The 16,886-nt window shown below is 36.3% G+C and overlaps 1 protein-coding gene across 12 annotated transcripts in view; it reads left to right on the plus strand.

Annotated features, from left to right (window-relative positions):
- The window catches only part of PKHD1L1 (PKHD1 like 1), a 131,711-nt gene that overhangs the window by 79,014 nt on the left and 35,811 nt on the right, over positions 1-16,886 (plus strand). For 10 of the 12 annotated variants that reach the window (XM_036338079.1, XM_036338081.1, XM_036338082.1 and 7 more), the window contains 12 exons: positions 706-842; positions 1,423-2,452; positions 3,678-3,869; positions 6,761-6,912; positions 7,802-7,961; positions 8,524-8,695; positions 9,290-9,378; positions 9,719-9,867; positions 11,893-12,022; positions 12,731-12,867; positions 14,922-15,051; positions 16,503-16,676. In XM_036338079.1, coding sequence (XP_036193972.1) covers positions 706-842; positions 1,423-2,452; positions 3,678-3,869; positions 6,761-6,912; positions 7,802-7,961; positions 8,524-8,695; positions 9,290-9,378; positions 9,719-9,867; positions 11,893-12,022; positions 12,731-12,867; positions 14,922-15,051; positions 16,503-16,676 — 2,652 coding nt within the window. The remainder of the gene's footprint in view (positions 1-705; positions 843-1,422; positions 2,453-3,677; positions 3,870-6,760; positions 6,913-7,801; positions 7,962-8,523; positions 8,696-9,289; positions 9,379-9,718; positions 9,868-11,892; positions 12,023-12,730; positions 12,868-14,921; positions 15,052-16,502; positions 16,677-16,886) is intronic. The other 2 variants (XM_036338080.1, XM_036338087.1) reach the window with 2 other exon arrangements.

The following is a 16,886-nucleotide window of genomic DNA, read 5'->3' on the forward strand; positions in this document are numbered from 1 at the left end:
TGCTGTGGATTATCTCTGAGTTCTGAAACAGCAAGGAGGAGGGGGAATGCAAAAATGTAGCCTTGAGAGTAGCTTATCTTGTCTTGAGTTTGAATAGAGGGGCTCTTTGATCAGAGCTAACAATCTAAGGGTTTAATTACCAGGTGCTTCTCATAAAATGTGGATGGCCGTAGCAAAGGGGGGGAAAAAAGTCTTTTTCCTGTCTTTACAGTATGTATTTTAAGGGATGCAAAGGTAAATGAGACAAGGTATAAGGTACTTACCTTTCTTACTATCTAGAGGAGGATATGATGTGAATGCAAATAATTATGTTCCAAAATGAGATTAAAATTATATGTGGATATGAAATAAATAATTAGATATGAGGAACAAGTATGTTTTATTTTTATTTTTAATCCCCACCTGAGAATATTTTTTCCATTGATTTTTTTACAGAGTGAAGGTACGGGAGGAAGACAGGGGGGAGAGAGAGAGAGAGAGAGAGAGAGAGAGAGAGAGAGAGAGAGAGACAGAGAGAGACAGAGAGAGACTGGGGCTGGGAATCGAGCCTGCAAACTAAGGTGTGTGCCCTTGCCTGCCCACTTCAGTGCAGAGGCTGACAGTCTAACGGCTGAGCAAATGGGACAGGGTGAGAAAAAAAGTCTTTATAGAATTATAGGATTTTGACATGCTTTTTCTTTTTTTTCTTTTTCTTTTTTTTTTAAGGTGAATTTGCTACACAGACATGTCTCCAAGGAAAGTTTGGAGAAGAAATAGGAAGTGATCAATTTGGAGGCTGCATTATGTTTCATGCTCCTGTACCTGGTGCTAACATGGTAACTGGAAGAATAGAATATGTAGAGGTAAGAGGCATTGTTATTAAATCACAAAGTTTGCCTGAGGTTATCCATACAACAAATGTGTACTAAGTTCATGCAGTTTGCCAGATGCTAGTTATAATCAAGAAGAGGAGGCCATGAACAAGATACTCAGCCTTTCTAAATTTCAATTTCTTTAACTGTAAAATGAAGTTAATGATAAGTGGCTACTTCATAGGATTGTGATAAGACACGTCGTACAATATCAGGCACATGGTCAACATTCAAGAAGTAGGAATGAGAAAAGAAATCTTTTAAGAGGTCTTATTTTGCTAAACACAAAGGTTTTATAATAGCCTGAGATGAAAAACAGAACAGTTGAAGACAGCTTTTGTTCATTCATTAATTCAATGGTATCCAGTATGAGCTGTTATATAATGAAGAAAACAAGATGGGTTGGAGGCCAAATATTTTCTAATGGCAAACATGAATAACATGGGAGATATTAATGTTTTAATAATAATTAATATAAAGTTGGAAATTGTTTTTAAAGAATAAAATATGAGCTAGGTAAACTCTGTGTTTATGTCGACCACTAAATAGTCATGATTTCTGGGCTTGACAGGTGTTCCATGCTGGCCAGGCTTTTCGGTTGGGGAGATACCCAATACATTGGCACCTGCTGGGAGATTTACAGTTTAAATCTTATGTTAGAGGCTGTGCAATTCACCAGACATACAACAGAGCTGTTACTATCCATAACACTCATCACCTTCTGGTTGAGAGGAATATCATATATGATATCAAAGGAGGAGCATTTTTTATAGAAGACGGTATTGAACATGGCAATATCCTGCAGTATAACTTGGCAGTGTTTGTACAGCAAAGTACCAGTCTTCTGAATGATGATGTGACCCCAGCTGCATTTTGGGTAACCAACCCAAACAACACCATTCGGCACAATGCAGCTGCTGGGGGCACTCACTTTGGCTTCTGGTACCGAATGAATGACCACCCTGATGGGCCATCCTATGACCGAAACATCTGCCAAAAAAGAATTCCTCTTGGCGAATTCTTTAACAACACTGTTCATTCTCAAGGTTGGTTTGGAATATGGATATTTGAAGAATATTTCCCCATGCAAACAGGATCTTGTACTTCTACAGTGCCAGTGCCTGCAATATTTAATTCACTTACTACTTGGAATTGTCAAAAAGGAGCTGAATGGGTCAATGGAGGTGCCCTTCAGTTCCATAACTTTGTGATGGTAAATAATTATGAGTCTGGAATCGAGACCAAGAGGATCCTGGGCGCTTATACTGGAGGATGGGGTGAAACCAATGGGGCGGTGATTAAAAATGCCAAAATAGTCGGCCATCTTGATGAATTGGGAATGGGACCTGCATTTTGTACAATGAGAGGCCTGGTTCTCCCATTTAGCGAAGGCTTGACTGTGTCTTCCGTACACTTCATGAACTTTGACCGTCCCAACTGTGTAGCTTTGGGAGTGACATCCATCACTGGAGTTTGTAATGAGAGATGTGGAGGTTGGAGTGCAAAATTTGTTGACATCCACTATTTTCACACACCAAACAAGGCTGGCTTTCGATGGGAACATGAAGTGGCACTGATTGATGTCGATGGCTCACTCACAGGTAATGTTATAATTTCTGATAAAATACATTGGGAAAACGTTTGTGTTAACCCAGAGTTGAATTGTCAAAGTGGACTCAGCTGAATCACAGATTTTACTCAGTACCAAATTATTAGACATTCCATTCTGGAAGTGCCCCAAACTATTAGATGTAGCCTCTAAATAATATATTTCCCGCCCTACATTTGCACCTTGGTTTTGAATTAGCAGCAAATTTTGGACAATATTCATGGAAACATTGGTCATAAAAGGAAGCCATGTTTCCATTTTATAATGCCTCCATTTTGTATTCAGTTAATTGCACAGATAAGGAACTACTTATATGACTTCCCAAATTCTCCAATCCATCATGGCCCATCAGTACATAAATTCCAGGTTTATTTATATGAGTAATGTAGACAGACTGGACATATCCTGCTCAAAGTAAGTTATAGGACTGATATTAATCTTTTTCTTCCCAGTTTAAATTATTAATTTGGAATTAGTTCAAGAAATATGTTAACTAAGAATATTTTTTACCATTTCAATTTCAGTGTATGTCACATTTTAAAAATACTCTTAGTTTCTAGAATTTAGTGTCTTTATAAAGTTTTAATGCTAAAGATTTGTCTAAATAAGATAGCAAGGGTGTGTATGAGAGAGAGATTCTAATACTTTAGAAGAAAGAGAAAATTGACAAGTGAAACTACAGATATTAATAATTACTTTTGAAAGACTTTGAAAGATGGAAGAAGATTCATCTTAATATTCAAACAGACTGAGTTCTCAACTATATTTGTTGACTTCTGTCTCCTGTTCTAATGGTGGCTTTAAGAGAGAGAACATTTGGACGGTTCTAATATAAAGCTTTGTGTAACCTTTATTAGTTTATTTAAGTCAGCTTAGATTTTTAATGTTAGTTAGCAGTTAATTGGTTAAGCATACAGGCTCTATGGCAGACTGCTGGATTTGAATATTGGCCAAGTTACTTATCCCACTTCCTATCCCTACTTTGGCTCTCATGGGCGTCTCAGATCCCACATTCATAATTAACTCCCTGACCAGTGTCCACTGCAAAGCCTCTGTATGAAGTCTCTTTGTCCCATGTTAAAAAAAAAGAAAGTTGATAAGACCTTTAGATGTTATTAGCAGTACAATGGATCACAGTACCTTTACGTTGTAGACCATTTGGTTTTTCATTTTTATAACATGAAGTAGGAAGCATGCTGATTGTATTCATTTCCTAGGTCACAAAGGACACACTGTCATTCCACACAGCTCATTGCTGGACCCTTCTCACTGCACTCAGGAAGCCGAGTGGAGCGTAGGGTTCCCTGGGTCTGTCTGTGATGCCTCAGTCAGCTTCCATCGTTTAGCGTTCAACAAGCCTTCTCCAGTATCTCTGCTTGAAAAGGATGTGGTTCTCTCAGACTCTTTCGGTAAGTGGAATAGAATAGTTTAAACCACGCTGGCCTGTGTGGCTCAGTTGGTTTGGCGTCATCCCATGCACGGTTAGGTTGCTGGTCCGATTCCCAGTCAGGGCTCATGCCCGGGTTGTGTGCTCCATCCCCAGTAGGGGACATGCAGGAGGCAGCTGATCAATGTTTCTCTCCCTCTCCCTTCCTCTCTCTCTCTCTGAAAAACATCAATAAAAATAAAATCTTTTTTAAAAGGATAGTTTAAACCACTAATTGAAATATTTTTCTCAGTTTTCATCATCATCATCTTCAGTTGTCGCTCGCTATTTAAAACATTGGGAAAAGCATATTTGTATGTCAGAAGCTAGACAGGAAACAAATACGCTCAAAACGGGCATGTGAGGAGTATCACATAAATGCATGAACCAGTATGATCTTTTGCTGATTAAGGAACCTCCAGTCAGTATTTTGACACAAAGCAGGAAAGCTGACATAGCCCTTGGAGCAAGACAGTATATAAATATACCATTGTTCCTGCCACTGAAGGCAAATGCTTGTTATTATCTTTGCTGATTGAAATAAGATGGGGGAGTATTTGCTTGATGAGGAGTTGCACACCAGATGGTAGAGACTGTTGATCTACTGATTTGTTTCAGGAAAGATGCTGTACCTGAAACACTGGATGTGTGTGACATCATTACCATGACTAGATTGTATTAATTTCTGTCATTATTAATGATCCATCTGGTATATGCACCAGCCAAACAAACAAGTTAACTGAGAATATGGTAGGAATCCTGGTGTTTGCATCTCTCAGATCTTTCACTGTGGCACTAATATCTGCATCTCCCCCCTGAAGGATTTGGAATTGCTTATATTTTATTATCTTGGTGAGGGGTCAGGGAGTTATGGCTCCTAGAGTGTTCACTCAATCCTTCCTACCAGATTTCCCCTCACTCCCTCCCTTAGCTAGGGAACCAGTGTGGGGATTCTTCCACTTGAATATATCTATTCTCATTATACCTGACCTCGCCTATTCTGACTGGCTAAGATCCATATATATCTCTTTTTATCTTTCTATCCATTCATTGATGCATCATCTGTCTAGGAGTTATTAGTTAAAATAGCTATCTACAATTTATCCACTCTCACATACATTGTTCTGATGAACTGAGGATTGTGGAAAATAGGAAATGCATTGATGAATCAAAGATTTGCTAAACAGATAGGTATCAAATATAGTGTTCTGCATTTTCTGCATAAATTTAAATGCTGTAGCTTCTTGGTGATACTATGTAAAGCTATAATCATCAAGATCTAATCTAAACATATAACAAGGAAACTACCCACAGTTTCCAAGAGTTATTAGATCTGGCTCTGAAATGATAACTAATCCTCAAACACCCCGAATGCCGCCATGCTATCATGGACTACCAGCTTATGAAGGCCAGGTTGCATCTTTGCTCAGTCTCACAATGCATCCAGTGGGGCCACTGGCCCATCTTACAGTTATTTCTCCAGTTCCAGAATGTATAGTGGGAATAGATATAGAACTCTGTTTGAAGGGCAGAAGTTATAATTAAGAAAAATTTCAATAAGACCATCTGATAACATGGAGTAGAATAACAAAATTCCAGGATGTCCTGATGGATTTGACACAGCTAATTTTAGCAGCTATAATGTGACTGGTATAATCATGCTATACATTTTCAAAATCCATTTGTCATATATCAAGATGCATGATTTTAGTTTCAAATTGCAAGTTTCTACCTTGTAAATATTATTAAATGCAAATAGGCTGATAGTGATTTTAGGTAACATTATGAAAGAATTTGCAATATATTGAAAATGGTCAATGTTGACACTAACAGGAGAAATAAATATACTTGGATTCTGTTAATAAAATCTCCTTTTCTTTCTCTCTTATATCAATAAATAAAAACTTCAACAAGTTTACTAGATCAGTGGGAAATAAGGTTTGGCATAACTTTATATATGTCTCAATATATCCTCATCAAAGCATCTCATATATGGTGATTATATTTAAATATGCCTATGAAGTTAGAACAGATTGTCAATAAATTTGAGATACTTATTCTTTATGACACTATTTTTTAAAATATCAACTTCAAAGAATTTATATTTTAGTCCAAAATGCTTAAAATCAACATAATGAAAAAGATTATAGCTGAGAAAATTAAGATAAACACAAATAACTTCAAAAATGAAAGTAAGTTTTGTCCAGTCAGCATTGCTCAGTGGTTGAGCATCAACCCATGAACCAAGAGGTCCCAGGTTCAATTCCCAGTCAGGAAACATACCCAGGTTTCGGGCTGGATCCCCAGTAGGGGGCGTGCAGGAGGCAGCTGATCAATGTTTCTATCTCTCTATCTCTCTCCTTCCTTTTTCTCTAAAATCAATAAAAACATTTTTTTAAAAAGAGTTCTAAATCAAGCTTTTCACTCAAACTTGGTATGCAGGCTTTGATTAAGTCAACAAATATAAGAGAATCTAATAAAGAATCAAAACTCACATTTGCATACATTGCAAATCAATTATTCTGAAGAATTAAGTTCTTAAAAGAGTAGAAATGGGATTATATTTTAGATCAATGATATTTAAAGAATTGAATTACTATACTTTAGCATTTCTATCATAGTGGTCATCATCATTATGTTTCAATTTTTTTTCTTTCCCTAAGGAATTAAGACTTTATCTCAGTTCAAAAGTCCAAGTGAGAAACATTTTATGTTTCCGTTAAACATTGACATTTGGAATATAGTGAAATGCTATACTGGCCTATTTAGAGACTTCCATAGATAGACAGATATTTTACATTTGCATTTGTTCATAAAAGGAGGGATTTTCTAGAAGTAAAGATTATTATTTGTTTGTTTTATATTCTCCTACAGGCACAAGCATTGTTCCCTTTCGGAAGAAAAGACTGACTCATATGTCCGGATGGATGGCTCTGATTCCAAATGCAAAGCACATTAACTGGTACTTTAAAGGTGTGGATCACATAACCAACATATCATACACTTCAACATTCTATGGATTTAAGGTAAACAAAGAGCTATAACATCCATCTTCTAATAATTAAGATTGAACTTTACTGAACCACAGGGTACATTCTCATCCTTACTCTGATTGTTTGGACCAGAATGCTCTTGTCTCACATGTTGGCCTGTTAAAGTCCTGTACCCCCTCCATGACCCACCCTAGATCTAGGACAAGTTAAAAAATTTAAAAAAAGGATCCTTATTTAAGAATCAGATGTTAGCAATCTCCTTGCCATAGTCCCAAGGTGCTATACTTGTGCCCTGTTATTATTACCGTAATAACTAACATTTATTGAGTGCTTATGATGTTTCAGATACCAGTCAAGGGCTTTATTGTTAGTATTATGAAATATATCAAACACAGAAAATTCTAGAAAATAGTCCAAGTCCTGTTGTGTCCATCACCCACCTCTATCTGAATTGAATTTACCCTGAATATTTACGTTTGATTTTTAAAAGAAATAAACATTTTAGATAAAGTGGAAGATCCCTGTATGGCTTATGGCTTACCCTGATCTCCTTACTCTCCACCTCTAATGGTAACCGTTATCCTGAATTGGGTGTCTTCATTTTCTTCATTCATAGTCTTATACTACTTATGTACAGCCAAAAAAAAAAAAAAAAGAACCCTAGAATTGTTGCATTGTGTGTGTGTGTGTGTGTGTGTGTGTGTGTGTGTGTAAAGAGAGAGAGGCTTTTATTGCTTTAGTGACAGCATTAGCATTATTGCTATAGACATATAAAATGTTAATAAAATATAAATGCAAGATGAAAAAGAAACTAAAACCAAAACTTGTCCTAATATATGGGCTAATTCTGTCATCTTAATTAATGTATATTAGGGAGGGAATTAACACATAAAACAAGTCACTTTTTTGTAAACTTTTATAGGAAGAAGACTATGTCATTATATCTCATAACTTCACTCAAAATCCTGATATGTTTAATGTTATTGATATGAGGAATGGCTCCTCAAATCCCTTGAGTTGGAATACCAGCAAGAATGGAGACTGGCACCTTGAAGCAAACACTAGTACTCTGTATTACTTGGGTATGTATTCATTAGCCAGAAGTGGTTATTTTACCTAATGCTTTGTCTAAAGGAGGAGAAAAAATTGCTTAATGAGCAAATGTGTTATACAATTATATAACAGGATTCAAGAAATGTTTGTTGAATGAAAGGACTGGAGGTGAAATTTATGTTGGGAAAGCCTTGAGTTGAACTAAAAACTTACATTTTATGTTTGGAGATGACACAAACATTTTTAATTTAAATGTGGCCCCAAAATTTATTTCACAAAATTAGAGGTAATGAGTACAATGGAAGTTGTCATCATATATTTTGTTTTCATTTTATTATTTAATTATTTTTTGAAAATAAAAATATTTTAAAATAATTTTTAGATTGTAAAATATTCATTTTTCAAGATATTTTGACTACATGCTTCTCAATAAAACATGCAGTTTGTCCATATAAATTTCTCCATATAAATTCTATTCATTTGAATTATACCAAGTTACTATCTAAAGAATATTTTCAAAAGCTATGATTTTGCTTACATTTGAGTACTTTGGTCATCATGTTAATTGAAACTGCTTTACTTCACTTTCAGTGTCAGGGAGAAATGACCTTCCTCAAAGCCAGCCCGTGTCTGGGAACCTGGATCCTGATGTGAAAGATGTTATTATTAATTTCCAAGCTTACTGCTGCGTTCTCCAGGATTGCTTTCCTGTGCATCCGCCATCAAGAAATCCAATTCCCAGGAAGCGACCAGCCACATATAAGTATATAGGCCTTCTGTTTGTTACTACCTTCAGTCACACTTGGCATGAACCTTTCCATACGTCACTGCTGGGGCCCCCACTGCACAGTTCCTCGTGGGTCACAAAGCACTTCCACACTCATTGCTTCCCTTGAGCCTGACAATGACCCTGATGAGAAAATGGAAAAAACCTTACAGAAATTATGTGGTAATCTCAGACTGGCAGAATGTTAGATCTGAATTACTAGACCAATCCCCTTATTATATAGGTGAAATCCAGTGACCGCAAGTGAATTACCTGAGATCACAGAACTCTTTGGTGACACATCCTGAGCAACAAAATTCGTGTATCACAATAAGGAGTTAGTGGGAGAAAAAGTAATTCAGATTGTGGTGGAAAGGAAGTTTTCTTCAATGGAGAAAAAAATTATATAGGCAGTTATGTGTGTTGAGTATGTTACTAATTTCACATATTAGCTTGTCTACTTAGTGAAGTTATTACTAATTTGCATTCTAGCATCCTCAAATCATCTGGTATAGTGCCACACCCTCAGGAGATGGTCATTAGATAACAGAGAGATAATATTTAATGGACTATTTTTCTTTTTGTTTTCAGCTTATGGTCAAATGATTCTTTTTGGCAATCATCTCGGGAAAATAATTATACCATACCTCACCCAGGAGCAAATGTGGTTATCCCTGAAGGTAAATACAGAAAGAAGTAAAATGCTTGTGTTTATGCAACTTTGGGATAGGTGACACACAATAGTTAGCACCCCTCCTCTATAAAGCACACCTCAGGAAAGAGCAAATGTGGCGATGGATTCTGTTATCGTGTCCTGGATAACAGATGCCTTCAGGGTTTCATGTGAACTTAAACCTGAGTATTAAGAATATAGATTTTCTGGGGAGACAAGAATCAGTCATTGTGTGGGGAAAGGGTTGCTCACTTCAAAACCAAGACTCGCTGAGAAGGTTGCTAAAGTTTTGTCTATAGGCTATAATCTTGGGATTATATTTCTTATATTAAAGTCTTGTTTTATAGGAACATGGGTTGTAGCAGACACAGATATCCCACCACTGGAAAGGCTCATTATTTGGGGGGTTCTGGAACTGGAAGATAAACATAATGTGGAAGCTGCAGAGTCTTCTTACAGAAAAGTCGTTTTGAATGCTACCTACATATCACTGCAGGTAAGAGTAAAGGTCTTATCATTTATTAACCAAATTCTAAAATGTTGGAGGTTTACTGAAAAATTATAAGAAAGCATATTCAATAGGTTAAAACAAAAACACAGCTGGCTCTTGCCCTTGAAGTCTAGTATATTTCACTCTTCTTTATATTGTGGACTAAGTATTCCTTACGGAGTGATTATCATGCTGCTTTTAGTGTAAGGTTTGCTCATTTCCAGTCCTACAAAAATAGTTGTGTTATTATAAGGTACAGTTAAATTCACAGCTTGATCCAACCAACAGAGAATCCCCAGGAATCCTGGGAAAAATTAAAAGATTTTAAGCCTTTTCAAAGAATTTATATGCATATATGCATAACCTATCAACATAGACAATAGGGCAGTGAAGGACTGGGGGCGGGGTGCAAGGTGGAGGGGGTTAATGGAGGGAAATAGGGGACATATATAATACTTTCAACAATAAAGATACATTTTTTAAAAATAAAGAAAACAAACAGTATTTCCTAAAATGACTGAATGTAGGTGGAATTATGAAAACAGAATCAGATTAATAAAATATTTCAGTAGTTTAGAACAATCACTTCATTCTCAGAAACCTCAGATGGTCTTGATGATGTAACCATTTAACCCAGGGGTGGGAATGTCTGGCCCCAGCCCATACAAGGCCCATGAAATCATTTGGTCTGGCCCTGCCAAGGCATTAGGAGTGAGTTAATTAAATGTTTGACCAAATATAACAGGCTACTTTTTAAGTTAATAATTTTGTATGGCCCACCAATGATGTTATAAATATCCTAGTGGCCCTTGGCAGAATAAAGGTTCCCCACCCCTAGAATCAGTCTAATTGTTCTGTCTTTTATTATTATTATATATTTTAAAAAATATTTTTATTGATTTCAGAGAGGAAGGGAGAGGGAGAAATAGAAGCATCAATGATGAGAAAGAATCATTGATCAGCTGCCTCCTGCATGCCCCACTCTGGGGATCAAGCCTGCAACCTATGCTTGTGCCCTGGCCAGGAATCAAACCGTGGCCTCCTGGTTTATAGGTCGATGCTCAACCACTGAGCCATGCCAGCCAGGCAGTCTTTTATTATTATTCATATTCTCCTGAATTCTCTTTTAATTGAAAGTATATTAAAAGAATGGCCTAACAAAAAAAGCTATTAACACCATCTATAATAATAAAAGTGTAATATGCTAATTAGACTGGACAGCCAAACAACCTTCTGGTCGTCCTTCTGGATGACCTTCCAGACGAAGCAAGGGCTGTGAGGACCAAGGCAGCCTCCGTGGCTGCGAGGGCTGAGCCCCTTGCACGAATTCCGTGTATCGGGCCTCTAGTTAAAAAATAAAAGTGTATAGGAGATTTTCTTTGGTAAAGCTCAGCTTTTAATATTTTAAAGGTGTGATATTTTAGTTACATGTGTGAGCTTTGAGGCAAATTAAAGCTACAGTTGAATCCTTGCCTCACTGTTTAATAGTTGGGTAACCTTGGGAAAGTTTTTCGACTACTTTTAGCATCAGTTTTCTTACCTATAAAGTGTGAATAATACCAATTCATGGGTTTAGTGTAAAGGTTAAGTGGTACAATATAGGTAAAGCCTTACACATTATGCCTGACATAGAATCAGCAAGCATTTAGTAATAGCTTTTGTTACTAACAATGATGGCTCATAAATGGCACAGCTTGGATTAAGTGGAGGGATGTATTATATATAGACCATATTATTTTACACCCCAGTGGGATATGTTCAAACAGCACTAGTTTAGGTCTTAAAAGGTCCCAGTTTTAGGTCCAGTTCTGAAAGTAAATACATATTGAACTTGACCTTGGGAAATTAAACTGCCTATCCCATAGTGAGTAGATTAAGTTGAGGTCACTTCCAGTTATAATACTGTTCTTTGTGTAACAGAATTTATTCATTTTTACTAGACAAGGCTTCCAGTCTTCCCAATTCCTTTTTTATGGGGGAAATTTTTTCTGCTCAGTTTTTAAGTATTGACAGTTTTCTGCTTCACTGCAGGGAGGTAGATTAATTGGTGGCTGGGAAGATAACCCTTTTAAAGGAGAATTACAGATTGTTCTCAGAGGAAATCATTCTACTCCAGAGTGGGCTTTTCCAGAAGGACCAAATCAAGGATCAAAGGTCTTAGGTATGTGTTTCCAGACACTAAAAGTGTCATGCCTATCAGTTTTAAGAATGTACTTTAAAATAGTATTATTAGTTCACAATTTTATGATTCAGAAGCTTTTACAAATATTTATTTATAGTAAAGGATTATAAAAGTGGCAGAGATTTTTAAAAATTAAGTCATGTTACATTAAATTAGATGTAGATGTGTATATTAAAACCAAAATATAATTCATTATAAAACTAACATTAACAAATCTCCCCATATGCCCATTATACATCTCCAATCTGGCTTTCTTCATAATCTTTCTTTTCTATAAGCATTAATTCTTTTCACATTTTAGTGCTTTTTTTCCTAAATGTTATGGATGTCTTTCCAGATCAATACTTGCAGATTACACCCTTTCCTTTTATAGCGTATTGCACCATGGAATTAGTATATTACAGTTTATCCCATCCTTCTATTGAAATACAATTTAATTAATTCTAGTTTCCTCATATTTTCAAATATTGTTGAACTAAGCATCTTCATTCATATATTCTTGTGTACTGGCCTTAATGTCTATTCACTTCTGTTCCTAGAAGTGAATCAAAGTGTCAAAGCCCTGAGCAGATGACCCCGATTGGTTTCATTCATTCTAAAATGTTCCGTCGCTTATTAGAATCTATCAAGAACAGTTTCATTTTATTTCAGCACCTAACTCAGTACTGTGTGGTGAGTAAGTAGCAGTGTGCTTTTCTCCTGCAGGGGTGTTTGGTGAGCTGGACCTTCATGGACTTCCACGTTCGATATATAAAACTAAACTCTCAGAAACCGCAGAGGCGGGTTCCAGAGTCCTATCTCTGATGGATGCTGTGGATTGGCAGGTAGAGGAAACACTATGTGGTGGAAAGTGAACACACACAGTGGGTCAACGTAAAAAAGGTTTCTTCTTTATTCTCATGGACATTTATTTCTCACATGATTAGCCAGTTGAGAAATGTGTAGTTTGCAATTAGCTTGCACTCAAAACGCTGACCTGATAGCAGGCATTTAAAAATTGTGGCATCAAAGGTCCTTCAGAACATGTAAAGAACAACTTGTATATATTAGTTATGAAAGGGAAACATGGAAGTTTTGGGGGAAAAGTATTTGTTTACTACAAATTCTTGCAAAACAGAAACAAGAAATTGTTTTAAGTACATTTTATTGTTATCCTAGTTCTCTCTTTACTTCTAATTTGTTTATTTTACATGTTAACCATTGGGGAAGAAAACAAATTTTGATGCCCAATGATATTCAAATAATGCCTGTGTTAAATGCAATTTTGGTAAAATGAGTGGTGGCAATTCCATCTCTACTATACCCATAAGTGTGCATAGGCCCTCGACTCACGTGTTTTATGAATACTCTTTTTAATGCTGAAAGGTCAGGGAAATGGATTGACTCCTTTTCCAAGCTCTCAGATCTCAGCCAGTTCCCTTCTACTGAGTCACAGAACAAAGAAAGGCTTCGTCTGAGTAAATCAAAACAAATCATCAACGGGGTTGGCTCTCTTAATGTAGTTTAAAATTGGTAAATAGAAAGAAGATTTATTGGGAGGTACTGTAATCTGTGTACAATAGGTTCTTATTTGTGATAGTTGAGTTGTGATTATTTTTTAGATGGTACTTAAATGATTTCAATACCCCTATTAATTCTCTAATTAATATTTTTTATTATTTACCCAGTTAATATGTTTTACATATTAATTATCTAATTAATATCTAACCAAGTGTCAGACATTTTCTGGACAAAGGATTCAGTGGTGAAGAAATTGGTCAGACTATAGTGGACATTACGTTGGGGTGGAGAAGCAGACATGAAATTAACACATAAATATGTTAATTTCAGACTATGATTCACACGATGAAGGAAATAAAACAGGTATTGTGAGACAGACTACCTTAGTAGAGGGTGGCAGGTAACATTAAATAGGGTGGCCAGAGAAAGCGTCTGTCAAGGGTAAGATGGGGTTCAAGACATGCTACTCAAAAATATTAAATTCAAGACATGCTGTCCCAAAACTTTAAATATTTTAAGATGAAGGAATTTGAGAAACAGCCTGTGCTGGAAGGACTTTCTACTTTCCCCTGAAACAGATCATAAACCTTCATATGTGAGGTGCCCTCCCTGTACCCAGAGGAAAAGACCATCCTTATCTCTGGAAACAAAGGGACACAAAGAAGAATTGGAATGAACCTTGCTAGTTCTCCTAGTTTATTGCACTGAACTCGTACCCTGTCACATTTTCCCACTACTGTCCCTCGTCATGAAACCTAGCATAGAAACACTCAGGGATAACAATTTCTTCAGATCTTCACCCTTATGAAGGCTCCCGTGTCCCATAAAACTTAGGTTAAATAAATTTAGATGCTTTTCTCTTATTAATCTGTCTTTTGCTACAGGGGTTCCCTACAGGTACATTTGAGTAGATATTTGGATGACAAGAAGGAGCTTGTCATATACAAATACAGATCTTAAGACTTGGTCTTCTTGCTCTTTAAGATTTATCTTCCTCCTACCGTTCAGGAATTCAAATGATAGTTAACTAAGTTTTAAAATCCTCGGAAAAAATTTTTGAGTCTTAAAGAGTATTGTTCTCATCAGCTTTTTAATAAAAATATGATTTATTTATTTAATTTTTTAAATGTATAGCCTGATTTTATTAAATGACTGAATTAAATGTAAGAAAATTCTAAGATAATTCAAAATTTAGAATTCATAATATCAAAGAGAAGCATATATATTTTAGACATCTAAGTATATAGGTGTTGTTTTTTTCTGTGACAATACCTTGATTCTAATCAGATATAAATAATTTAGAATTTTGAGTAGTTATTAAGAAATATGAACCTATTTTTAAAATTGTTCTTGTATTTGGCACTTGATTTTTCCTAAGGAAGGAGAAGAGATTGTGATAACAACCACGAGTTATGATATCCACCAGACAGAAACCAGAAGCATCGTTAAAATCCTGCATGGTCACAAAATTCTCATTCTCAATGAGCCCCTTTCCTACACTCACCTTGGTAAGTGGTTGTTCTTTAACCAAATAGATATGTAATTAAAATGTCTTAAAGTCGTCACATTTTAGTGCTTTCCTCTGTAATTACAATTATTACATGAAACATCTCAATTATTTTAGAAGAGCATTTCACTCAGACTGGTCCCCACGGGGTGCTACTGTTTACATGCTGGCTAGGAAGAGTCCCTGCTGTAGCCATTCTTTCATTTAGCAAACATACAGCAAAGATCTACTGCATTGCATGCTCTCATTCTGTGGGATAAGATGTCACTTTCTGTTTTAAGCAGGCTTCTAGGTGACTCTTAGGCACACTAACATTTGAAAACCCTTGATCCGAGAGCATCTTTGTCCTGATTGGTTTCATTGACACATTCCTCAGTTGAAACTGCATTTAAAGAAACTACACCCAAATGGTAAACTGTAATTCTCCAGTAAAGAAGGAATTCCTCAGAATCAACTGAAGACCAAATCTCAGCCTGTAGGGTCAGGGCCTTCCCAGCACCCACCCTTCCCCCATTTGACCTGCTGCCTTCCTCGGAATCCCAGATGTGGAAGCAGACAGGAGAAGGACGTCGGAAAACCACTTAGATGCTCTGGTGCTCATGAGAACTCCAGCTGTAAGGCGGTGTGAGAGGCTGTGGATATGTGGCCTGCGTGAAAAAGAAACTTAAGAGAACATTTTAAAGCAGTATTTTAATAGAAGCATATATGTCTATCATTCTGTATCACATATTTTCCTCTAAATCAAAAAGAAGAGTTTTCGTTGAAGAACATTTTGATCGTAAAGCAAAAAGTTTTGGAAGTTTGACATTATATAGTCTTTGAGTTTTTCCTTTAAACTACCAAACATTTCTCTCTGTTTGAAATGTACCTGCCTGTCTTATAGTTTTGACTAACATTTCCAGAAATGTAGAATGGAATTTAGGTTATGTTTTCTAGATCATTAAGATGCAAGTATACATACTATGTTTGCTATGCTACTAGTATTTACAAAGAATTGTGATTGATACAAAATATGCCCAGGAAATGTGGAACAAACCAAGGTTTGCGGTCAGGAGAGGTAATATCGATGTATTGCTGATTCTCCACACAGCCTTGGGCAAATTCTTTTACTTCTCTACCTCACTTCCTCATCTATTAGAATTTCAAGCAGCTTCTCAACTTGCCTTACAACAGTGTATAAAGCGATTGCAAACTTCCTACGAAGCAATAACTTCATTGCTGATTATAATAATCTTTTTATATAAAAGAAATACTTTTGATTACATTTTGTTTTATTAAAAAGCTATCATTTCAGTCTGCCATCTATGTATGTTAAGTATAAAATATTAATCAATTTACGCATTTGTGTTAACTTTTGGCATATTCGAAAGCTATGTAGCCTATGAACAGCAAATAAACTAATGAAGATGGGAATTTCTCAGCATTGGTAATGACCTAGCTGTCCTGTTGCAGGTGAAAGATACCAAGTTCCTGGAACACGTCAGAGCTACACCTTAGCAGCTGATGTTGGGATACTGAGCAGGAACATCAAAATACTTGGTGAAGACTACCCAGGTTGGTTCCAGGAATCATTTGGTGCACGTGTCCTGATCAGCTCATTCACTGAAAATATGATGACTTTTAAAGGTTGGTACAAATTCAGTTTCTTTTCCTAGATGAAATATAGCCCAGTCTTTTCTATGTGTAGTCAGATCTTCAGTAATTCTCACGTCTTTATAGGATCTCCTGTGCTAAGAAACAAAATTCAACTGAGTACGTTTTAAAGATCTTACTGGCCTTATCTAGTAATTCATGCACCAGGCAGCATCCAGTATAGCAGGCCAAATGGAGCTCTGA

This window comes from Myotis myotis, unplaced genomic scaffold, assembly GCF_014108235.1.
Source record: "Myotis myotis isolate mMyoMyo1 unplaced genomic scaffold, mMyoMyo1.p scaffold_m19_p_16, whole genome shotgun sequence".
Lineage (NCBI taxonomy): Eukaryota > Metazoa > Chordata > Mammalia > Chiroptera > Vespertilionidae > Myotis > Myotis myotis.